This window comes from Epargyreus clarus, unplaced genomic scaffold (assembly GCF_041222505.1).
Source record: "Epargyreus clarus isolate Ecla_fem2 unplaced genomic scaffold, WU_Ecla_fem_2.2 ptg000026l, whole genome shotgun sequence".
Taxonomy (NCBI): Eukaryota; Metazoa; Arthropoda; class Insecta; order Lepidoptera; family Hesperiidae; genus Epargyreus; species Epargyreus clarus.
The window spans coordinates 4,272,909-4,299,018 of NW_027332233.1; the positions used below are offsets into that span (position 1 = coordinate 4,272,909).

A 26,110-nucleotide genomic window follows, 5' to 3' on the forward strand; every position below is an offset into this window, starting at 1 on the left:
CGTCACGCGCTCCAGGAACGCGTCCAGCTGCCGCAGCGACAGCGCGTTGTGCAGCGTCTCCAGCGGACGGATGTAACGCTGTACAGACTACGTACTGTTGGTGGGCGAGGGTTGCTTGGCGGGCGTGTTGGCGGGCGGCGTGCCGAGCAGCACGGGCGCGGCCGTCACGCGCTCCAGGAACGCGTCCAGCTGCCGCAGCGACAGCGCGTTGTGCAGCGTCTCCAGCGGCCGGATGTAACGCTGTACAGACTACGTACTGTTGGTGGGCGAGGGTTGCTTGGCGGGCGTGTTGGCGGGCGGCGTGCCGAGCAGCACGGGCGCGGCCGTCACGCGCTCCAGGAACGCGTCCAGCTGCCGCAGCGACAGCGCGTTGTGCAGCGTCTCCAGCGGCCGGATGTAACGCTGTACAGACTACGTACTGTTGGTGGGCGAGGGTTGCTTGGCGGGCGTGTTGGCGGGCGGCGTGCCGAGCAGCACGGGCGCGGCCGTCACGCGCTCCAGGAACGCGTCCAGCTGCCGCAGCGACAGCGCGTTGTGCAGCGTCTCCAGCGGACGGATGGCCGGCACGCCGCCGAACCCCTCCAGTGCCGCTGCAACCACACATATACGATTATAGATGAGTAAAGATTACTCACTCCTAACAAGAAAATGTGACCAGTTTTGACAATTGAAATTGTCACTGTCATCTATTTTCATGTGCGAAAAATATTAAAAAATGTAGTTTGTAGATCATTTACGAATGAAACGATACTTCTCCGCAGTTTTTCTTCGATTTCGTCTTTTTGCACCACTTATCTGCGCATGACCACATTATTCCGCGTAAATTACATCATGACAGCCATTAAAGGCTGATACAAGGCGGTGAGATATCTATACTTATCTATATATACGATATATATATTTTATTCAAAATATTTTTTTCACGTCATTTTAACGTCAATAACTTACCATCACTAAAAATATGACGTCACATATATCATACAAAATTTTCTTAACGTTAGGAATTACGCACTAATGGCGGGCGGGAGTTATTACATTAAAATTACAATTAATTTCGATTGTAATATAATAGGATTGTGTATAAGTTAAAATTTTGACCTTTTTAAATAGGTAGCTGTCGAAACATTGATAAATTCAAAAAGTCATGTTCTCATATTTTATATGATGCCTACTTTAAAAGCGTGATAAACGAACTCACCGTTGGAAGCCGAAGCAGTCGGAATCATGACGCGAAGATTCGGCGCAGAACTGGAGCCGGAGATGACGGCGGTGCTGAAGAGTCCCGCGGCGCCGGGCAGCTTGCCGCGCGCGCCGAGCCCCAGCATCTTGAGATAGCTCATCTGGCCGCCGATGCTGTGCCGCTGGCGCCGCCCTGCGCCCCACAGCGAGCTACCGGCCTCGTCCCGCGCCACGAGCGGCCACGAGCCCGCGCGCGCCGGGCCCCGCCCGCCCCCCGCCGCGGCCTCCGCCCGCCCGGTGCTCACCGAGCGGACCGCCCGCCGCGGCCGCCCGAACTTGATCGCCGAGAGCGGCAGCTCGTTCGTGGAGGACTCGACGCCCTCCACGTCGACGACGGGCGTCGGCGGCGGGGGCGACAGGTCGAGCGGGCTCCACGTGAGCCCCGCGGGCGTGGTCACGGTCACGGCCGGCCGCGCCGCTGCCGGGCCACGCCGCGCCACGGGACGAGGACGGTAACGCGATAGATGCGAGCGGAGTGTCGTTAGAGACGGGGAGGTGACGGACAGAAAATATATTAGCGAGCGGAAGATATATATACGTAAATAAATAAATATAAGTAAATAGATACGTAAACTGTAGATAGGGAGATACTGTGATTGGAAGCGTGCTCGATGGAGATGGAGCGGTGAGGCCGCGGGAGGCCCGGACCCACCGTGTGTTGCGGTCGACGAGCGTTCGCTACCGGCGGCCGGGCTCGCCGCGCGCCCGCTCCCCGCCGCCGCCCACACGCGTGTGGTCGGGGGACGACACGGGCCGCTGGCGACTCCCGGCCGCAATCAATTTAATTTGATTTCAATCTTACGTCTCTAGTTTAATAGATTAGTCAATTCCACTCGACATGCAAGTATCAAACAGTAGTCAAACGCAGCCACACGTTTGCGAGGAGCGAGAATGTAACGCAAACACACACAAGATCGCCGGCCAGAGTGAGCTAGGGTTCACGGCGACGAGCTGCCGCGACGGCATTTCTACACACTCCAAAATACAATACAAATCAAATAATACACAAATAGTTAATTAAAAATATCAGTAAGCAATGAATCGAGAATAAGTAGGTACTTGTAAATTAAGATATACATTGTGTAGCATTCATTAATTACTCAAAAATCTGAGTTGATATGTGGTACTTGTGAATGTGTAATATAAATAATATATTTAAAAAATACTACATTTAATACAGATTGCATGCACTTTTTTAGTTTCTCCACCATATATTTTTATATTATATGAAAATGATGATAATAATAGGTAACCGACTGCTCCATTGACTCGCATCTTAGACAGTAAGACTAGCAACATAGTTACTAAGAAAATATGTAACGGAATCTTTATGAAAGTTCTAGCTCAATAAAATAGATAATAATATTTCTGCAATTCAACTCACCCAAACCTCTCAATTAACTTGCTTTCAAAAATAAAACATAGGTAAATAGATTAGATCAATTTCGGTTGTCGAAACCTTTGCAATAAAAGGTTGTTTACTCGAATGAGTATTTAAAAATTGTCGTCGTATTTCCATCAAGTGAATAAGAGTAATAATAAGGTATGGTTTCACCCGGGCGGCAGCACGCGTCGCGGGGCCGACACGGGGCCGGCGCGGGCGCGGCACTGACCTGGGCTGTCGACGCTGAGCAGGCTGAGGCAGCGCGGCGCGGCGGGGCGCAGCGCTTCAACCGCTGCACCGGCCACACACGCCACGCTTAGTGCGCCACTCCGCGCCGGACGCTCCACACACTCACTCGCGCTCACGCATCAAAATTTCTCATTTCGAGTCTTTACGTGCCCCGCTTAATATCAACGACCCGAGCGATTCGTGTACTCAACGAGTCTAGTTGTGTCTCATTTTCTCTTCACATTGATCATCATATTAGTCTTTAAGTTTGAATATTTCTCCATAATTGATTGAATGAGTTATATTAATTAACTCACATCTATATAAGTGTTCAAACATTTGCAAGTATCTATTGCTAAAATGCAAATGTTGTCAATCGACCATTAAACACGTGATCCACGAGCACATCCCAGATGAGAAATTTTCACACGTTGACTTTTTAGTGTATATTTTGTAAATGTTATTTGTCTTTATAATTTATAGCTACATATACATTTATTTATAAACAGAAAAAATATTTGTATTATACGTCAGAGTTTAATTTATGTTTTATATTATTTTTATACTAGCTTAACTTATAGCTCTTAACGTCAATATCGTAGCACTACTAAATTAATACAGACACGTTTAATATTGCTAACACCATTGCCAATGCTTTGTGAGAAAAAGCAGTAATCCACTAATCAAGCATTAATTAGCATAGTGTAGAGCAATCTACCGTTCCAAGCTAGGGGGCATAGAAAGAAAAACTAAAGAGGAGGACGACACCCCACCACTTACATCTATTGACGAATATTTCAATCTTCCGCATACACCGACATTCATTTAATGTTTTCTTATATTATTATTTTAAATATGAAACATTGCTTTTATACCATTATTATTTTATTTAAACATATTTTCAGCGTCATTTAATGGTTTATTTATCGATATTTTTGTTATTTCGAATTATTTAATTATGTATGTATGTGGTTTCGAGGTAAATCGTAAAAATTGATTTTAAGAAGTTTCTGAATTCTTGTATCGACATTTTATACCATTATAAACTATTTCACCGCTTTTTTTTTGTATTTTTAATGGGTTTCGTAACCGATTAAACATTTTAAGTTGATACAATCTCGCGTTGTCGCAAAAGCAAATTGTAGTATATTATTTACCGAAATTACCGATTGCATATTTTGTGCAGTAAAATTGCCAAAAATAGCCCTTTATGAGTTTTTTTAGTAATATTAAGAGATTGCTTAAATTTCAAGGCTATAAAACTTTCATTTCTTTTTGAATAGTAGTTTGAATTTGAATGGATTGTATGATTCGCCGCGGCACCAGTGTCCCAACATTTGCCGTTACACACATCGTGTCGGGCATATATACAGCATTCACGTGGCAACATTAAGGCCCGGTTCACACAAGAAGTTTCTCAAACGATGCGGCCAACAAACAAATTTATATTATTAAATTATTTTTAAGTAATACTTGTTCTTATTGTAGCTGCCCAAACTGCCGCTCAAGTTTAAGAAAATTATCTCGTGCACCCGACATAAATCATCACTCATTTATTGCCTCGGTATCCAATGAATATAGATTATGTATACCTATAAACATAATATTGAAATAAAGGAATGTTCAACATATTACATTATCAAGATTAATTTCGGTTTTTATTACGTGTTGGTCCAATATAATTTTTAATACCTTAAAAGTAAACGATATTAATATTTGAAATTCTTTATTCGTTTGCTTTGCTTATTTTTAAGCCACCGAAAGGAAAAAATATTATTATATTTATTTTTATTGTATGTTTGTATGTTTTCGTTATTAATATATTAACATTACAGAACAGATGAATAAAATAGAAATTAGTTTTTAATATGTTAAATTAATAGTTCTAGTACTACTTTTCTCTGACTTTGACCAGTTTTATCTGCTAATGTTCAATTTTTTCCATTATAATAAAGCTAATTAGATATCGAGGCAACAATGAGTTGATGTCTGTAATGGTATGGTTACACTATCGGACAATACCATAAGATATCTTTACCAATACCTACAAATGCTCTTATACGAACACTTGGCAAGTCCGATATTGTAGCCACGACGTGTCGATGACACCGTTGGCGCTAGCCACAGACGCAGGAACCAATTAACTCCTAACATCATAACAATGAACTCTTAAAATGATAAATATGTCTCCGGTGCCACGCTCTCGTACTTTCACGGCTAACATAGCGTCGTTGTTAGTCAGAAATAGGAGTGGGCGTGGTGCTTCTGGAGTCTTACCACCGTCAAACACATCAAAGCGTCTCACCGATCATTCACGACACCGATAACAATCGATTACTAAAACGTATATTTCTGGCAGTGTTCGGAGTGTGTTTGGTTCCTGCTCCGCGGTGCGGCGCAGCAGGCGGCGTGCGTTAGTGCGTTAGCGCGTGTGTCGGGCGCGCGCTTACCGTGCTCGGGCGCCTTGTGCTGGTCGTAGCTGCGCGCGCGCGGCGCCGCCTCCGCGCACTCCTTCACCTCCTTCTCCTCCGACTGAAACATGGGTATTCATTAATCGTACTTTTCTTCTTTTTTATAAAATACAGTTTTATAACTATAGCAGCTGTTTACGATATTAAGTTTGCTTGTATGTATATAGGTATATGATGATGAATAAATCTTTGAATCTTTGAATCTTCTAATCTAACAAACTTTTAAGGCCTGACCAAACAAAACGCGTACTTTAGCGCCGCGTACTTGAACCGCGTAGTTTTTGGACAATAAATTCGCTATTCAGATTTTGAGTGATTTAGATGTGGAAAAACTATTACGTTTGTTCCGCTTGGTTATCATGATCAAAGAGAAAACAAAAATAAAATTTCCAAATTTAATTTTATTATCGTTTTTATAATTATTATCATTAACGCGCTTTTTTTTATTATATGAATCTATTATACAGTATTATCAGTCGTACAGTATTATCAGTCGAAATATAAATATTTTGCAAAAATTACGCCCGGCGCTAATACACAAATCCGTAAAAAATTACAATACCCGGCGACAAGAACGCCGAGCGCCGCGCTAGAACGCCGTACGCCGTACGCGTACGCGCTCTGTGTGACCGCTCGCTACTAGCGCAGTACAAAATAACGCGACGCTAGAACGGGGCCTAAATTACGTCCTGTTTGGCCAGGCTTTTAAGTTTAAATTTAGAAAATAAGTATAATAATAGACGTTTATGTAGGTAAATCCAATATTTTTTTTGATCTTGCGCTATAGCCAAAATATAACAATTCCATTATGATTAAGATACAACAGTAATCAGAGTGCAACAGATGTGGTGGTGACCTGTCGCTCGGCGGGCGGCGGCGGGCGCGCGGCCAGCTCGCGCGTGAGGCGCGCCGCCAGCGACGACGCCTCGTGCCCCGACACCGTGTAGTGCAGGTTGCTGGGGACCATAAGCGAAATGTATTTAATACGATATCATTCTGTAATAGTTGGGAGTGGGAGATCTTTCAATAATCATATAACTTCTACGCGACTGAGATAGGTTGAGATCCACGCGGTATATTCGTTTTGTTAAAATGATAACTATAGTAGATAAACGTTGTACCATAATAACAGGTAATAAACTCACTCGCACCGAGTAACCACAATAACATAATTTACTTATATATATTGAAAAATAATATACTGGAAAAGAAATTGAAGTTAGTACCCTTTGTGGTTGACTCCGGCAGCACCACCGCCTATTTCTGCCTCATAACAGCAGTGTTAAGTGCTGCTGTGTGTTGATGGGTGTGGTAAAGGAGACATACTTTTCCGAGGCGTTCCAACTTAGTTCTCAGGGGTAGCGGCGCATCTGTGGCCAACCTCAAGTATGAATACCTAATCCCATCTGGGGTTGATTACAGATGTCAATGGGCGGCAGTAGCCACTTACTATCAGGTGGATTGCATGCTCGTCTACTGCCCCTATATAATAAATAATAATAATTATTATAGCAGACAAGCATTGTGCTACAATAACGGGTAATAAATTAACTCTCATCAATTAACAAACAACCAAAACAACAAATTTTACTTCAATATATATGTAAAAATAAAATCACAAACCAGATCGGTATAGGATCTGAAGGTGTCATCTTCGATTTACGTGGATATGAACAGTCCATTTCGTCTAAATCCTGAAACAATTCACAGAGAATGTTTATAAAACTTTACCACAAAAACTTCTTCGCTTTATTATAAACTAGCTGACCCGGGAAACTTTGTACCGCCGCAAAATCTATTTATCAAATATATTTCATACAAAATATAGCCTATGTTACTCGTGGATAATGTAGCTTTCGAATGGTGAAAGAGTTTTTAAAATCGGTCCAGAAGTTTTTGAGCCTATTCATTACAACCAACCAAACAAACAAAGCTTTCCTCTTTATAATATTAGTGTAGATAGTGTAGATAAAATTCATGCATCAGCTCTTACAAATTCAGTTTTGACTATAATCCTACACTACTCAAGTGGGTTCAACGTTTTCAGATGTAACAACCTCGCAACATGTTACTCTTCCAAGTATTTAAATATAATACTTATTCAAGGTCCAATGTATGCATATGAAACTCACCGGATGTAGAGTTTCTTGACTAGCCATTTGATCATCTTCGCCTTCCTCCTCAATGCATTTAACTTCATCAGATGAACTCTGAAATTGACATTTAAAAATAGAATCAATTTTTTTTCTGACGTCAAACAGTTATTCATTAAAGAAATCTCAAATGCTAATCGACATAATTTCTAAAATTTTCTGACACTTTTGGCTTTGCCACTTCGAAAATGATGGAAATTATTTCTAGTACGGTAAAATGTAAGTAGTATATAAGCTTGACGCTTATTGTAAAAGACAAAATAATAAAGTACATCTGAAACCTATTGGACGTTCGTTATTACCGTCGCGGGCCAAACCCTATGTATGGTGTTGTGTGTGGTTACCGAGTTGTTGTTGTTGGAGTGGTTGCGGCTGTGCGGGCGGAAGCCGGGCCCGGGCGGCAGGTTCTTCTGCACGCAGCAGTTCACGCCGGGGCTGAAGTGCAGCTCCACGTGGAACCTGGGACCCACGCACATATATGTATTACCAACTTTATAATATGTTAAACCACAAAAAAATCGAATTCAAATTTTTGAATGTGCAATTCCTGACTGAAGCTGTAGTGTGGATTTCAATAAAGACTGATATAATAAAAAAAGCTGTTACATATTGCTATGTATAAAATGGTATAAAAAAAATTGATTACCTTTCCTCCGAGCAGGGGTCTTTGGTAGGATCCTCATACAGCATGACGACGATCTGCGACATGTAGTTGAGCTCCGACACCATCGACACGTACTCCATCGCGCGCCGCCATTGCTCGTCCTTCATCACCTGCGATGGTATTCAATTATTAGTGTATTTTAGTTCGTCGCTGATATAAGTTAACTGATGATCTGAAGTGTTTCTGTCGTGCCATACTTATCAAATCATCATCGTCACCAACATCATCAATAATTTCTGCTCCAGAAGTACAGGCGCGTGCGCACGTGCCGCCCCGGGCTCGCACGCCGCGACTGTACCTGCGGCCCGACACCCGCTGCACACTAATGTTACGTACGTCGAGCAGGCCGCCGAAGCGCAGCACGGTGAGCAGCGAGTGCACGTGGCTCTCGCTGGTGAAGTACAGGCGCGTGCGCACGTGCCGCCCCGGGCTCGCACGCCGCGACTGTACCTGCGGCCCGACACCCGGTGCACACTAATGTTACGTACGTCGAGCAGGCCGCCGAAGCGCAGCACGGTGAGCAGCGAGTGCACGTGGCTCTCGCTGGTGAAGTACAGGCGCGTGCGCACGTGCCGCCCCGGGCTCGACACGCCGTGGCTGTATCTGCGGAAAAGAAACAACATAGAACACGCACTTACAACAACATTGTAGAAATTTAATTTTCCATTAAAAAACAGTGTGTGTACTCTTAAAATTAATATGATTATTTTTCTCCCCTAAACGTAGACTGCCTAAAGCATACTTCATTATGATGATCCATTGCAGGTTAATACAATAAGATACGTCATATATTTTCAAATAGCCTCTAAGGTCGCAGACTGCAATTGCTATGCATTCATAATCGGGACCAACGATTTTACGTGCCCTCCAGAGATCAAAAACCACACAAGTCTGACATTGTTTAACTTTATAAATTGATTATGATCTATAATTCTATTTATAACGATCTATAATTACAACTAAAATATGTCACCTTGGATTTAACCTGTTGACTGTCTCTTCCCCCGACTCCTCGATGTTCCTCTGCAGGTCCGCTCTGATCTTCTTCAACAGTGGCGTGCATATGCCTTGACCTATTGTCAGCTTCTCTTGCATCGTCAATCCATACTCCTATAGTAAGGTTTTACTGATTAAAAACGTTACAAAAAGCAATTTATTAAATATTAAGTGTTTATTGGTGACGGACATCTGGAATGGTCTAGAATTTATTAAATAACCATTGCTATTTTTTACGACTGTAATGTATTAATATTAATATAAATGCATTATTATTCTACAGCAAGAGCGTTCTTGTAGCATAACTGTTGTTCTTTTAGCGTACCTGCTAATAAATAAGGCAGAAGTAATACACAAAAAAAAATAATGATGGGAATCGCACAGATAAGTCAAACTTACCTACTACCTAAAGCGTTCGAAATTCGAAAATTTTTGCCTACTTAAATTATCTATGTAATGGATGTTCCATTCTGGTTTCTATCGATGTGTGATTGTCTCCGAGGAAGGTGTCACTTACCTCAGGTAAGTTGCAAATTCTTCTTACCTTTTTAATCAAAACAACACACTAAAAACATCATAAATCTTACCTGAGGTATAACAATATCCGCTAAATACTTGGCATATATATACAGCTCTTCGGCCTGGTCAAACTGTAGAGTGTGTTGGTTGTGTTGCAGATCGTACTTGATGCAGTCGTAGATGTCTGGTATCTTTGATATGTCGTACGTCTTGTTCTTGGTACAGAAGTCTTTTTCGATCTTGCCCCATCGCCTACCCATTAGTTCCCAAGTTTCGCCGTGGTATAGGATTGTATCTGAAAATGTCATATTATGATATTTAAATCAGTGTTAGATATTTAATTTCACATTATCTAACACTGATTTGAATTTAAATATAATATTTTTCACATTCGTCAAATGTAACACAAATCTTATCTAAATTGCAATGAAGAGGTCGTTTAAAAAATATTATCACAGGATAATTAAAAGACTTCACTAAAAAATATTCTGTTCTATAGTTAATTGTATCAGTATTGTGTGTTATATTGTATACTGTTATGTTATTTTTATCTATTCTATTTTCCCAGCGTTTATTTAAAAAAGGCATTTACACTTTGCATGTCTTTTTTCTACGTGCCTGTGCGAGCATCTTTATGTACGACAGATAAACGAAGCATTATGGAAAGTGTTCTGTACAAGTATGCACTCAAGTTTACCCTTGGTCTTGGGGTCGTCCTTCTTGGCGAGCACGATGCGCACGAGCGTGGCGATGAGCGCGTGCACGTGCGCGCAGCAGCGCACCGGGTCCTTCACGAAGTCCAGCGCCGCGCGGATGCTGAGCGAGCCGCACGGGTTCACGCGCGCGCGCGCCTCCGCGCTGAACTCCCCGCCGCGCTGCAGCGCCTCGTGCAGCCGCGCCTTCGCCCTGAGAACACCGTCCACTGTAGAGGTCTCGACGCTGGTCTGACGCGGCCAGACATATATCGAAATAGAAATGTATCTCATGCATAAATTTACATTTATGTTCTGGGGCTGACTGTTTATACATTCTTCTTTGTATATATGCGTGGCACACACGATAAAGGGAATCCTAGCGTAGGGCCATGAATGTATGAAACTACTTTTAAAGCTGGCTAACGCTCCATCACTTCCGTTCGGGCCGACAGTCGTGCACAGACTGACAAGTAGCAATGCCGCTCGATATGTTACTATCAATAGACTATCGATAATATATCGATAGTATAGCATTAATGAGAAGATCGATAAGAGTATCGATAGTATCGACACAACCAATACTATCGATTGTCGTATATAGGTAGTATCGAGTATTGACATATTTCTACTATCGAAATATCGGTTGTGTCGATACTATTGATATCTTAACTGATTTTCGATGTCAACTATCGATAGTGTAACTATCGATCGTTTGGCATCCCTACTGACGAGTCACATCCTACACTCATTGTATAACAGCAGTGACTTTCGCGCTCAAGACAACCCACTTACCTACATACACTATACCAACGTACACATTTTACGCAGGTTTCCGATGAGAGTAAATTACCCAAAAAGGACAAAATTAATGCTAGAAAGAATAAAATGGAACTCACACGAAAATAATAGGTTGAGTAACTAAGTACAACACAATAGTATTTTAACAAATTTCTAAATTCTAGCATAAAATCGTGAACGTATAAAACTTTAATTGAAATATTAGTTAACTTTACGTTATCTCTTACATGTTCTGCACTTTGGATGAATCACAGTCGTTATCCAACAAGCCGTTGGTGTTAGCGGACTTGACCATCTGCACGAGGATGGGGGTGAGCTCCCCCTCGAGCGCGAGCAGGCCCTTGGCGAAGGCGGCGGCCGTCATCTGCACGCGGCCCTCGTCCGACGCGTAGATCTTCAGGTCGTGCCGGAACGTCGAGTGCAGCCGGAGCAGGCCGAGACCTTGGGTGCCGCCCTCGCCTTTAACATACACACTCAGAATATTAGACACGATAACACACAACACGATAATAGTCAAATTGTATTGTATGTAAATTTTTATGAATAATTTTTTCATTAATTACTATTGTATAAATTTACGTGCAGTAGAAATGAGCTGCATTAAATAGAAATTTAGTAATGTAATATCTATGTTATTTTTGACTCATCTTTTTCCAATCAGATTTTGAAATACAATGTATTTACAATGTCACAACGTTAACGAAAGTTTATTTCAGTAAATTTAGTCTAACCTATAAGATAACTGTGATTCTATCAATAATGTTTCCATTTTATAGAAAAAATATTAATTTTCAAATAATATAATTATCTTAAGATTTAATATTTTCTCATCAACCATTAAGTTACTTAATATGTAGATAGCATTTAGCGGTCTTAGCAATCAGTGTAAATATACAATTTCCCAAGGATCTTTTCATAAGTTACCTGGTATATGCCTTCCCTGTCCACCGGGGTACATGCACCGGAACATGCGACCAAGCTCCTCCGCCTGGATGCGGCCGGCCGGCGTCAGTTCTCCGCCCCACTTCAGTATCAGCACTAGCGACGGCTCCCCGCCGCACCCTACTGTTGACAACACAAGCATCACTTACACGTACTAAACGACCTTCTATAATTAATATTAGAATTAGGGATATATCCATGTCTTTCTTAAGCCCGCTCCATATTGATAGAATCTCGGGAGAATCTCGCGAGAACGCGTTAAAACCGGGGTTAATCGGGATTCGTATAGGCTCCACATTCTCGTTTCTCGTGCTTTTCTCGTATTCTCGCGAGAATGTGGAGCGGGCTTTAAGGTTATCATGCCTGAGTTGACAACATTACGCATCACTTTAACATATCAAAGGCTCTATAATAAATAGTAGAATTAAGGGGCATGTCAAAGAACGAACTCTCTTTAGGTTGTCGTGCCTGGGAATCGACTGTCTTCTTATAAGAAGGAAATAATTTGAAAATCTTCAAAAACATGATGCATAATGCATATTATGTTAGTAAATGTGGCGCCATCTCTTAATAATATTTTTTTTTCATTCATTCAATCATTCGATCTTTTCAGTATCAAGTATGTTTTATTGATCAATGATTTACTATATTATTGGAAGTAATTTATTTTATTTATTTAATTAGAATAAAAGTTTATTTTGCATGCATGTGGAAATGAAAATAATAAATTTGAAACTCTTTAAAATCTACAAATAAACAACTAAAATAAAAGTGTACCCAAATACATGCAACATGCAAATAAAACGTAAATTATTAACTAAATCAATGACTTCCATTTAAAACAAAACATACCAATTATATAACGAAATCTTGTACATACTGTCTTTGTCTACCGTATATGCATACTATTATCCAATTTTGTATAATTATTATATTGTGAAAATATAACAACTTGCGTCATTGTAAGCACTATGCTGTGCTGTATAAGGCTTTGTGTTGTTTATATTCGTGATATGTCGTGAAGCCACTGAAGCCTCTTGTTAGATTTGATTTATTTTATAACTAATGTACTAGTGCTCTTCATCTAAGTGCAATTACTGTAATATCATTAATTATTCTACCTTGAAAAGGATAACTGAAATTTTTGGATTGTAAAAAAAATACTATGCAATATGACTTTTAAAGACTTTTTCATCTTGTGATTAAATAACGAAAATAAATAAACAATGTAAACTTATAAGTCTATAGTAATATACACATAAACATGCCAATTCTACATAACATTGATTACTAAAAAGTATTTTTTGGTCCACTTGCTGCATTCTTAACACGAAATATAGCTTTGAATTAATTTTGTACATTATATTCGACACCAACAGAATTTGTAAAACTATCCTTGGGTATTAAAATATTTAATATAAATGGATCTCATTATAAATGAATGTAAATACAGATTTAACTACTTGTAAAAATATTATTCAAGCAATCAACCCTTAGATACTGTTTAAAAGAATTTATAAAACCCCCTTTATTTTCTTTAATTATTCATAAAAAGTACAAGAGACCAAAATAAATATTTCTTCGACTAACACGAGACAGCTATAGCTACCGACAGTCACAGTGCATAGTAGAGTAAAGCGTATAAGCGCATAATGCGTGCAGACCGTGTGTCGGGGGCGCGTTACCGTCGTCGGAGGAGGAGCCCCGCGGCCGCCCGCGCGGCTGGTACTTCATCTGCACCTTGCGGTTGATGCCCGAGAAGTGACCGTACCTGCAACGTCACGTTATACGTTATATATTTCTTTATTTAATAAGTTTTTGTACACAAGAAAACATCAATACGGAAGAGTATGAAATGAAGTTTTATGAAATTAATATTCAACGACCCGCGGACCGGGGCAGTCACCATACTGGTCTAACGCGCAGAGGATCACAGATTCTATCCTCGGACCGACTGATATTTGAATGATGATTTTAGATTTCTGTTCTGATATATGTATCGGAGGCACCCACAACACAGATAATTCTAAAGTGAGGTTGTAAGTGTAGAGTATTAAAAATATTAAAAGCAATTAACAAACCGTTTTTTATATCCCTCTCACAAAACCATTTCATTCGATAGCCATATTAAGGGGGTGTATAAAGTAATAAGTCCACCATCTTTGCGCGTCTTGGAATTGCAATGACCTCACAAAGTGAAATATGCATTGTCATTCAAATCAAACCAGACTCAGCCGGATACCGATAAGTAGGTCAATTTAATTTGCAAGATTTGACCTTCACATCACATATGAACGAATAAAGTAAGGTTAATAAAAACTTGTAAACATAGAATATGTCTTCTATTCAGTAACACTGCACAATTGGAGATAAAAGAGCAACGGAACAATTAATGACGAGTCATCATCATATCATGCCAGGGCAAAAATGAAGTTTTTCAAATGATTATATGAGCACCCTTTGTCTAAGTTTGAACGATCATGTAAAACTATAAATTAATATAACCTTAAATTACAAAAAAGAGACACTATTCAAATGAAAACATATATGTTTTTGATACAACAGTATGTTTTTCATAATCCAGAAACCTAATCAGTGAACTAGTGTATTAATACACAAAAACTACTTAAAACAACTAACATTTCCAGGACGCTCTTGAGCTGCTCCAGCTTGCCCTGCTTCTCCTCGATCTCGGGGTCTGCGTGCCGCGTGTGTATGTCCGCGAGCAGTGCGCGCGCGATGTCCAGGATCTCCTGCAGCTGCTTCGGCTTCTTCAGCTTCACGTGCCCGCGCTTGAACCCGTCGTACTTCTCGAATATCTCGAAAAATCTAGTGTATAATTATTTGAAATTTATTGATAAAATGCATATTTTGTTTAAATTATCTACATAACACTTAAACTAAGCGTCGTTCAATATTTAAACGATCCCCATACGCCTCCGTCGGACGCTGAGTAGGAACCCCGACCCCGACCGACTGTGTATTCATGGCACCTACATAGGAAATCCTAGTATGGGACTGAAAGTGTAGAAAACTTTTTTAGTATCTATACTATAAATAATTACTACGCAATGGATATATTCTTGTAGTTTGTGCATAATATACAAATTCTAGATGTATTGTTTCAAAAGATAACAAAATATCTTACTGTGGATATACAATACATCTTCCCGCGTCGGCGAGATCATCTTATTGTCACCATAGTCTGTTATATTCTAAACAGAACCCCTTGCTTTCCCAGACCCAAAGACCCCACTAACCTCGGATGTCGCACTTCGACCTTCATCTTCTGCTTCGGGGTGCGGTCCCCATGTCTGATGACGGCCACAACACAGCGCAGCTCCATCATCTTGCCGAAGGTCGTGGGCACGATGGGCGGGTCGTCCAGCTGGAAGGGCACCGACCACGGGATGTGCAGCGTGGGCGCCAGCTCCCGCAGGATCATGTTGCCGAGGATCTTAGCGCAATCGTCGTAGTACTTGTTCGAATTCTTCACGAACGAGAAACCGTTCACGTCGCACACGAACGACTTGCCGTTCGCTCTGGAAGTTAAAGGTAGATAAACACTTAGAATAAAGATAATTAGACATATCACAAAATCAAAATAATGTATATTGTGATATATATAGATTAAAAAATAATATTAGTAGTCAAATTATAAGTAATAGGGTAAAAGCGGTAAAGGTTATGATACTACAAGTATACGCTTCATTAGGAAACTTAGCTCACAGTAATATAATCGGTGATATAATACTCGTTAATTTTCCTAAAAGTGTTTGTTATTGATCGATTGAAGTGTCGATATAAAATATAATCTACCCATGATAAATGATCAATGAAGCCGGGAGAACTATAATCAAATCAGACTTAAGTAAGGTTCAGTTATATATTAAAAAAATACATTAAAATTAAACATTTGGTATCTGTTAAATGAAGATGATAAAAGAAGCCGTGACCGAATTTTTGCAATCGATTCAATAGATTAACTTACAAAGAGATAGCACTTTATAATGTTTGCAGAAATACGTCCTTTACAACCTGTTATGATTTCAGTTATCCTATATTTACGTAAGAGATGTGATATAATCGGATTAAATTAGATTTACTAAGGATTAATAATAAACCTCATGTTACTCGATATGGTCCAGTCATGGTTGCATTGTTAGACTGTTAACCTTCAATAATTCTTGATTATAAACTTTATTAAAAGCATGAATATAGGTACGATATGTAGGCCTTTATGTTACACCTGTTTTTTTAATAAAAACAAGGTTTAATATGTAACACTTCACATAATGTGTGATAAAGTGGCTTGTGCACTTGAGATATGCACAACAGGCACTCGAGCAAGTGATAAATATGATATCGGGCATTAATGCAATTTTTGCATTAATATATAATACACAAAACCAAATCATGCATTAATCTAAACATGCTGAAACTCTCGAGTGTTGACGTTAATGTATTATATAACACTGGGACAAAATAGTTTCTTAACACTTTTATTGATAAAAAAAAAAAATTTCATGTAAAAAAATCGAAAAGCTCGTACGAGCAAGTTTCTTATACGAATCGAATGGCTTTAGTAATGTTTTTTGGTTTAAAATATCTTTATAAATCAATTACTAAAACAATCACATCACTAGTGTAGGTATAATATAATAATATCTATTATGTAATAATTTTGGCTACATTATTTTGAACTTCTATCTATCTATCTTCTATCTACTATAGTACCTTAGCAAATCAAATCCGCAAACGGTCTGCTTGAAGGCGAGGCAAACCTTCCTCGATATGAGCTTTTCCTGGTTGGAGAGTATGACGGGGTAGCGGATCTCTTTGCCCTCGGAGTCCCGCTCCACTTTGCCGTCCAGCGCTGGGCTTTTACGAGCCTCGGCATGCGCGTAGTCTGGTCCCACAGTATACACTTTTACATCGGTGCCTAAAAAAATTATTATGACTATAGTGGTCATTCACTTTGTGTTTTGAACTGCCGCATATTTACTTTTCATAAAAACCATTTCGTGTAAGTCCATGGCATTTATTTAGTATTATAAAAATTTAACTGACGCTGAACAACGCAATTGAAGTGCGCAAAATAAACTTTAAATATTAATAAGATGACAATAGATATTTCACTACCCATGACTTACCATCTGTGGGCATAAAATCTTCATAAATGAAAGACCCTGTCTTTCTTACTCTTGATTCAGGAGAATATATACTGCTCCGACTTCCGATCTGTGAAAATGACATTTATTCTCAATCACAGTTCTTTTCTGTCTCATATTAATCACAGTTGTACAGATGTAAATAAATGCGCGCGTGAATGCGTGCTTACGAATTTCCTTAGTAAACTTATTAATTATATTTTAGTTAATCAGCACATAGTCTTTTGCTCTAGGTTCCACGACAAATTCAGCGTCTTCTGACAATTTTGCGTAAGTGACTTAACTTTAAACCCTTACCTTTCTAAATAACCGCTGGCTTCCGCCACCCGCTGAAGTTGGGTAATAGATGTAAATGTTATGGTCCTCGGCCGATACTGGCTTTTCCACGAAAGGCTTATTGAACACGACCCCATTAACCTCCACGTGGTCTTCCGATTCCACTAGTTCGTGATCTATGAAAAATAAACGACATTTTATATTTACCCACTATAATTTGGAAATCATAATCAAAGACATTTTATGTTTCATACGTTTTGGATCCGGTGAGTCTCTATCTAAAACTGCATATCTGGGTATTTCAATACCCTCATTCTCTAAGATTGCATACACTTTCCTACGATCCTGGAAAGAACAGCAAGCGAAGATTATTTAAGTGAATAAAAGACTATTTAAAATCCAAAAACATATCATACCTGAATGTCATATTGCATGTGAAGGTTGTTAATAACGTACGGCTTTCGCAGCTTTTCGTACTGAATAGCTTTGTCCAGTGGGAAGCCCTTCGAATGAAACGAAATGAGACAATCGCACGTAGGCCACTCCTCCACTGGTTTCTGCAATAATAACTACGTTTATCACGGTATTCTTACTTGACAGGAAACAAACGTGCAAGGGACATGTAGTTATATTACAAAAAAACAACACATAAAACTAATAGTATGAGGAATGGACACAATATGTTCTAACAAGCAACGATTCGTAACAATCACGTAAGTAGACACAACTGAAAGCATTGTAAGGGGACTACGAACAAAGGACCAAATCGGTGTAACTGCTCATATTACAAATGTAAAGCCGAGATGTGGTTTACGCGTAAACTAATAACGATAGACCGCAAACGAGTAAACCACTCTCTCTTTATTAGTTGCGAAAATGTAGGTAAGTATACCTAGATGAGTTGACGGACAGTGAAACAAAATAATCTGATCTCTACGCACGAATTCCGGCAAGCCTTGTAAAGGTAATGTAAAACCAAACGCTGAAGCTTTCCAAGCGTGTAATATTTTGTTCCACTTGAGGTTAGATATTGTGCAGAACCTTAAGGATAACCTCCTCAGGGAAGACGAGCATCTTGATGTACTCGAATTCGTCGAGGCGCGTGAGGATCTCTTTCATGGGTTTGGACTGCGACTTCTTGGCCATGGCGCATACGCCGACCACCACCTTCTTGCCGCCGCCATCGCACTGCGGGTCCAACGAGTCGCACAGCTCCAACTCGCCCTGGGAACAACAACACTGTATCTTATTACTTAAATGGAGAATATGAAAATGCCCACGATAATGTCTATTTTTGTTTCATGTATGAAATATTTCATGTTATAGAATATGTCCGATATTTTAAACAGATTTTATTTAGGTAGATATTCTGGACAAAGTAAACAGCAAAATACTTTGTCTTGTCATAAATTAACACTAGCAACACACATAATAACTACCATTCATTATAGCCATACATGCCCAAATTACAAATATACTCCTCACAAAATAGTACAAAGTGCTCTCTCCTATAAAGTTGACAAAGTATTAGCAGCAGCAGTGATTGTCCCTTCTACATTCACAGTATTTAAAAAGAAAAAAAAAAGCAAATGAAGTCGACAAATTACTCGCACGAGGCGCCTGGTCCACTAAGGCCGGCACTGTCCTTATGCGTCATTTCTGGTAATGCGTTTTTAATAGGAAAATTGGTACATAGACGTAGATAGGCTGTGGAGTTAGAAACTCTGCGTATGTAATGGTGATTAGCCTATAAATTTGGTTTCGCTTTACCACGATTATTCATGAGACTTATTGCATTCAATTGTCTTTATTAAATAAAAAAAGGAATATCATTTTAATGTTAACTTGTTGTTGTGAATACAATGGAAATTGATTAATTGATTGTTCCTCGCTAAGATTTCATGTAACGATGAAACTCAGAAGCCTAGTGGCAGACAGGTAGGCCATGTGTCATACGGCCTTACAGGCATAAGCCTCTTCTATTATTTCAGCTTATCTAATAAAGGAAGTCTAGATCTACCGCAATATAAAGGGTGTTATAATCCCCCTCATTATACACTGATCAAGCATTACTTCAGTTAATTCTTCAATTGGTTCCTTAGAAACTAGAAATGTTTAAGTGGACCACTCATAATAGTTGTAAAATAAATTTACATATTCGACTTTGAAATTCTCAATAGAATCCCATTTTAATCATTATGCAAATATGTTGAACAGAGAATTCTTAATTACTCAGCGTAAAATGGCTTCTTTTAAAGAAATAATATTTTCGTAATATATCTGTATTACATACATTTTTGTATTACCAAAAAAATTGACCGGTAGTATTGGTGATTTACGACATTTTAAAAGATTTATGATTTTAAAAAGGTATCTTCCACTCATTCATATATTTGAAATATGTATTTTTGTAATATGTATAATAAGTAATAGACAATGAGATGAATATTTTGACATGATTATTAATATCAAAAGACTCCCTTTGTAAAATTAAAATGTTTCTCTTATACAAAAACAATAAATATGTTCATGTTTACCAAAGACTTATGGAGAGAAAGTTTGAAAACTGCAATGAAAGCATTTCAAAATATGAAACATAGCTTTTGAAAATCATAAATATGTCCTTTTCATGTATTTTGTGTTCACATTGAGTTTGTTTCAGTTTAATACTGATGCCAGTGACTACACAGTCAGTCACATAACTAATTGAAAAATATTTGGCTTCAGAATGGAATTCTTTAAGACTATATTAATCATAGGCAACAATTGTAGTAAAATTAATGAACAATATGTATATTGTGAATGTCAAGATGTTAACAATATTATGTGATAGTTTCTTGAAATGAATTTCTCAAGATAAGAGAATGGAAGGACACTTCATAAATGTGACATGTTTATAACAACAATAATAATACATTTACATTCATGCATCATGCAATATTTATTTTTAACATTTATATTTCTTACTATATCACCTGGTGTGGTAGGAAATCTATCTTTGTTAAACACAGAAATATGGTCTATCTTTCATTGGAAACAATAAATATTGTAAGTAAAATATAATTCGAAAAATTAAATTTGTTTGAAATCAAACATAAATAAACAGAAAAGTTGGCAAAATTTCAATTATGATAATAAGTGAAGTACTGGTGACAATTGCTTTACTATTTATAAGCAAAAATATACAATTTACATAGATATATATTTTTTTAGATCAATATGGGCAAAATAAAAAAATTTTTTGACTGAATATAAAATTTTAGCAGCCACCATAAATTCAATATGTACATGATTGATTAGTAATAATTTGAATTTCTTTCATAACTATATTTATATTGCCACACCACTGTTATTAAATGATCATCAAGGCATTACATAACAAGTATGTTGTTTACAAATAGTAGAAATATTATCTTCCACTTGTAAAATATTTTTTTAGTCAATATTAATTAGATAGATAACATAAAAATTTAAATAAAACAAACATAAATGAGCATTGCAATCGATGAGAACAAGCACTAAGTGAATAATTAACACAATGTGGCTCACATCGGGTAAACAATCATCACAGTAACAAAAGTCATCCTCATTCTGTTCTTTCTTTTTGTTATTCCTCCACCTTTTCAGGCGCCACCAGTCCTTCAGCCACTGCCACTCCATCACTCACTATCAAACGACTATCACAATTACACACAATTTAATGATAAGTACCGGAGCAGAGGCACGAGTGATTGGCCACTGTTCCTTTACAAAATGATAACCAAGATAAACTTGACATAAATTAACATGCTACATTACCTCACTTGTCATTGTCACTATTACACTGGCTGCTATAAATACTCCCCACTCTACATATTTATGGCATGTATAAACAGACAGGCTCCGGTCAGTTGCTCTTTATTAACAGCCATTAACAACTGCACAATATGTTATTCTACCTTATCAGTATATTTGCTCTCTTAATCTAGGAAATATTAAATCTTGTTTGTTAAGGTAATAACCCAGCTAATATTTGAATTGGTCATGGCAAATTAAGGTACGTATACATCAGCAATATGAGGATATTCATTGTATTTAATTCAACAGATAATAAATATAACATTTACATTTATATAGCTTCCATCAATTTAAGTATGCAAATAAAATGTAAGCAAGCAGTTCTAGTCATATAAATGAAACTTGTATTATATTATTTATAGTTTTCATTTACTATATTTTAAAGTACATGTATACCTTTGTTGTAGTTTTTATGAATTATTTTAGTATTTCTATGGTACTACTAAGATGATAAGGATGTGCAAAATATATCTATCTAGTTATAATAAATAGGAATGGTATGTTATCAACCAGGTAATAACTTACAGTTGATCTTATAGGGACGAGGTTCCCGTCTTCGCCGACATAAAACTGTGGATGTGTAGCTTGTCGCAAGCCCTGGTAACCATGTTCCAGCTCAGTATATGACATTACCTACATAGATTATTTGATTTAGGTATGCCCGAAAACTTTGAAATCGATAACAAAAGCATTCGCTTCTTACACAAATCAAAGTTTACAAAACTGTTCAAAAAAATAAAGATTTACCTACGAAAATAAATTAATTTTACGTGTCAAATTTGACGGTTAGTCAAATAGTGACATGACAATCATGACATTTGATTATACCTCAGAGTAATGACTATGATTATACTACATACTCTCATGACAGCAAATTGCAGATTAAATAATTAAACAAATAAAAATGAATTTAAATAAAATAAATAGCAAACATACCAAAATATATTTATATATATTCATCTTATTTTAAAAAACAGATAAATCGGTTTTGTAAATTTGCCATATTCCTGAAACTACTCAGGAAAAGAATTTATTATAATATCCGCTACATTCATATATTTAGCAGCATGATCCACTATGTTATCTATAAAATAAAGAAATCAATGTTTTTAATTTTATTTGAAAACGATAACGTTACAGACTCGTATTGTTCCGAGCTGTAGCCATGTTGGTGAACTTAGCACAGCATTTGCCAGCAGAGCACTAAAAAATGAGAGTTCTATTCGCATGCACATGAGTTCTATAGTTCCTGATAGTTTTCAGGAATAGTTCTGGCGATGTGACGGAGATAAAGAAGAATGAAATAATGCTCTGCTAACTTCACACAGCAGAGCAATTTCTACAAAATTGAAAAAAAAGCTATTGATTAGTGTAATTAGCTAATACCTGGAGTTCCTAATAGTTTTCAGTGATAGTTCTCGCGAAATAAACTTCAAAAATAATGTATTGATGAAATAAATTGACAAAAATTTAACCAAAATAAATCTGCAAAAAGGTTATTAAAAGTGGAAACTCGTCGATTTTGCAAAGCCTAGTAATAAAATGATACATTTGTGCAATAACTGACCCAGGAACTCACACTAAAGTGCCAGCACAGCATACTAGAATAGTACAAATCGGAAAGATTTTCAACAAAACTTTTTTAATATTATTTTCACGTACCCAGGGGGAAGGAACTCATCGGTTTTATATAGATGAGTAACATAGCCACAATTTACAAATATAACCAATCCCAGAACTCACACTAAAGTGCCAGCAGAGCATACTAGAATAGCAAAAATCAGATGGATTATCGCCAAATATTTTTTTTTTCATCATGTCCACGTAACCAGATGGCAAGAACTCATCGGTTTTATGTAGACTAGTAACAAAGCTACAATTTAAAAATATAACCAATCCCAGAACTCACACTAAAGTGCCAGCAGAGCATACTAGAATAACAAAAATTGGAGGGATTTTCAACAAATATATTTTTACAATCATGTCCACGTAACCAGATAGCGGGAACTCATCGGTTTTATATAGATGAGTAACATAGCCACAATTTACAAATATAACCAATCCCAGAACTCACACTAAAGTGCCAGCAGAGCATACTAGAATAGCAAAAATCGGATGGATTTTCGACAAATATTTTTTTTTTCAATCATGTCTACGTAACCAGATGGCGGGAACTCATCGGTTTTATGTAGACTAGTAACATAGCTACAATTTAAAAATATAACCAATCCAAGAACTCACACTAAAGTGCCAGCAGAGCATACTAGAATAGCAAATATCGGATCGATTTTCGAAAAAAAATTTTTTTTCAATCATGTCCACGTAACCAGATGGCGAGAACTCATCGGTTTTATGTAGATTAGTAACATAGCAACAATTGAAAAATATAACTAATCCCAGAACTCACACTAAAGTGCCAGCAGAGCATACTAGAATAACAAAAATCGGATGGATTTTCGACAAATATATTTTTACAATCATGTCCACGTAACCAGATGACGGGAACTCATCGGTTTTATGTAGACTAGTAACATAGCTAATATTTAAAAATATAATCAATCCCAGAACTCACACTAAAGTGCCAGCAGAGCATACTATAATAGCAAAAATCGGATGGAATTTCGACAAATATTTTTTTTTCAATCATGTCCTGGTAACCAGATGGCGAGAACTCATCGGTTTTATGTAGACTAGTAACATAGCTAATATTTAAAAATATAACCAATCTCAGAACTCACACTAAAGTGCCAGCAGAGCATACTAGAATAGCAAAAATCAGATGGAATTTCGACAAATATTTTTTTTTCAATCATGTCCTCGTAACCAGATGGCGAGAACTCGTCGGTTTTATGTAGACTAGTAACATAGCTACAATTTAAAAATACAACCAATCCCAGAACTCACACTAAAGTGCCAGCAGAGCATACTAGAATAGCAAAAATCGGATGGATTTTCGACAAATATTTTTTTTTCAATCATGTCCTGGTAACCAGATGGCGAGAACTCATCGGTTTTATGTAGACTAGTAAAATAGCTACAATTTACAAATACAACCAATCCCAGAACCCACACTAAAGTGCCAGCAGATCATACTAGAATAACAAAAATTGGATGGATTTTCGACAAATATATTTTTTCAATCATGTCCACGTAACCAGATGGCGGGAACTCATCGGTTTTATATAGACTAGTAACAAAGCTACAATTTAAAAATATAACCAATCCCAGAACTCTCACTAAAGTGCCAGCAGAGCATACTAGAATAGCAAAAATCGGATGGATTTTCGACAAATATTTTTTTTTTCAATCATGTCCTGGTAACCAGATGGCGAGAACTCATCGGTTTTATGTAGACTAGTAACATAGCTACAATTTACAAATACAACCAATTCCAGAACCCACACTAAAGTGCCAGCAGATCATACTAGAATAACAAAAATTGGATGGATTTTCGACAAATATATTTTTTCAATCATGTCCACGTAACCAGATGGCGGGAACTCATCGGTTTTATATAGACTAGTAACAAAGCTACAATTTAAAAATATAACCAATCCCAGAACTCTCACTAAAGTGCCAGCAGAGCATACTAGAATAGCAAAAATCGGATGGAATTTCGACAAATTTTTTTTTTTCAATTATGTCCTCGTAACCAGATGGCGAGAACTCATCGGTTTTATGTAGACTAGTAACATAGCTACAATTTAAAAATACAACCAATCCCAGAACTCCCACTAAAGTGCCAGCAGAGCATACTAGAATAACACAAATTGGATGTATTTTCGACAATTTTTTTTTCAATCATGTCCACGTAACCAGGTACAATTATTGTTGGCTACTGGCTACAATTATTTGTTGAAAATCCATCCGATTTTTGCTATTCTAGTATGCTCTGCTGGCACTTTAGTGTGAGTTCTGGGATCGGTTATATTTTTAAATTGTAGCTATATTACTAGTCTATATAAAACCGATGAGTTCCCGCTATCTGGTTACGTGGACATGATTGTAAAAATATATTTGTCGGAAATCCATCCGATTTTTGTTATTCTAGCATGCTCTGCTGGCACTTTAGTGTGAGTTCTGGGATTAGTTATATTTTTTAATTGTAGCTATGTTACTAGTCTATATAAAACCGATGAGTTCCCGTCATCTGGTTACGTGGAAATAATTAAAAAAAATATTTGTCGAAACTCAATCCGATTTTTGCCATTCTAGTATGCTCTGCTGGCACTTTAGTGTAAGTTCTGGGATTGGTTATATTTTTAAATTGTAGCTATGTTACTACCCTATATAAAACCGATGAGTTCCTTCATCTTGTTACGTAAACATGATTGAAAAAAAATATTTGTCGAAAATCCATCCAATTTTCTTTATTCTAGTATGCTCTGCTGGCACTTTAGTGAGAGTTCTGGGATTAGTTATATTTTTTAATTGTAGCTATGTTACTAGTCTATATTAAACCGAGGAGTTCCCGCCATCTAGTTACGTGGACATGATTGAAAAAAAAAATCTTTGTCGAAAATCCATCCGATTTTTGCTATTCTAGTATGCTCTGCTGGCACTTTAGTGTGAGTTCTGGGATTGGTTATATTTTTTAATTGTAGCTATGTTACTAGTCTATATTAAACCAAGGAGTTTCCGCCATCTGGTTACGTGGACATGATTGAAAAAAAATCTTTGTCGAAAATCCATCCGATTTTTGCTATTCTAGTATGCTCTGCTGGCACTTTAGTGTTA

At 37.7% G+C, this 26,110-nt stretch overlaps 1 protein-coding gene across 1 annotated transcript; it reads right to left on the reverse strand.

Annotated features, from left to right (window-relative positions):
• Window positions 1-396: 396 nt before the first annotated feature.
• LOC140753173 (inositol hexakisphosphate and diphosphoinositol-pentakisphosphate kinase) lies at window positions 397-21,312 on the reverse strand. The gene is made up of 24 exons (XM_073087600.1): window positions 21,086-21,312; window positions 18,578-18,775; window positions 17,953-18,093; window positions 17,791-17,881; window positions 17,558-17,712; window positions 17,243-17,330; window positions 16,827-17,031; window positions 15,350-15,631; window positions 14,730-14,918; window positions 13,754-13,860; window positions 12,072-12,212; window positions 11,375-11,606; window positions 10,352-10,560; window positions 9,723-9,949; window positions 9,113-9,249; window positions 8,628-8,742; window positions 8,122-8,249; window positions 7,820-7,934; window positions 7,455-7,532; window positions 6,946-7,016; window positions 6,179-6,278; window positions 5,302-5,383; window positions 1,199-1,657; window positions 397-590 (listed from the first exon to the last, which is right to left on the reverse strand). Exons 1-24 carry the CDS (start codon window positions 21,194-21,196, stop codon window positions 412-414), a joined length of 3,840 nt encoding a protein of 1,279 aa, XP_072943701.1. The 5' UTR covers window positions 21,197-21,312; the 3' UTR covers window positions 397-411.
• Window positions 21,313-26,110: the final 4,798 nt, after the last annotated feature.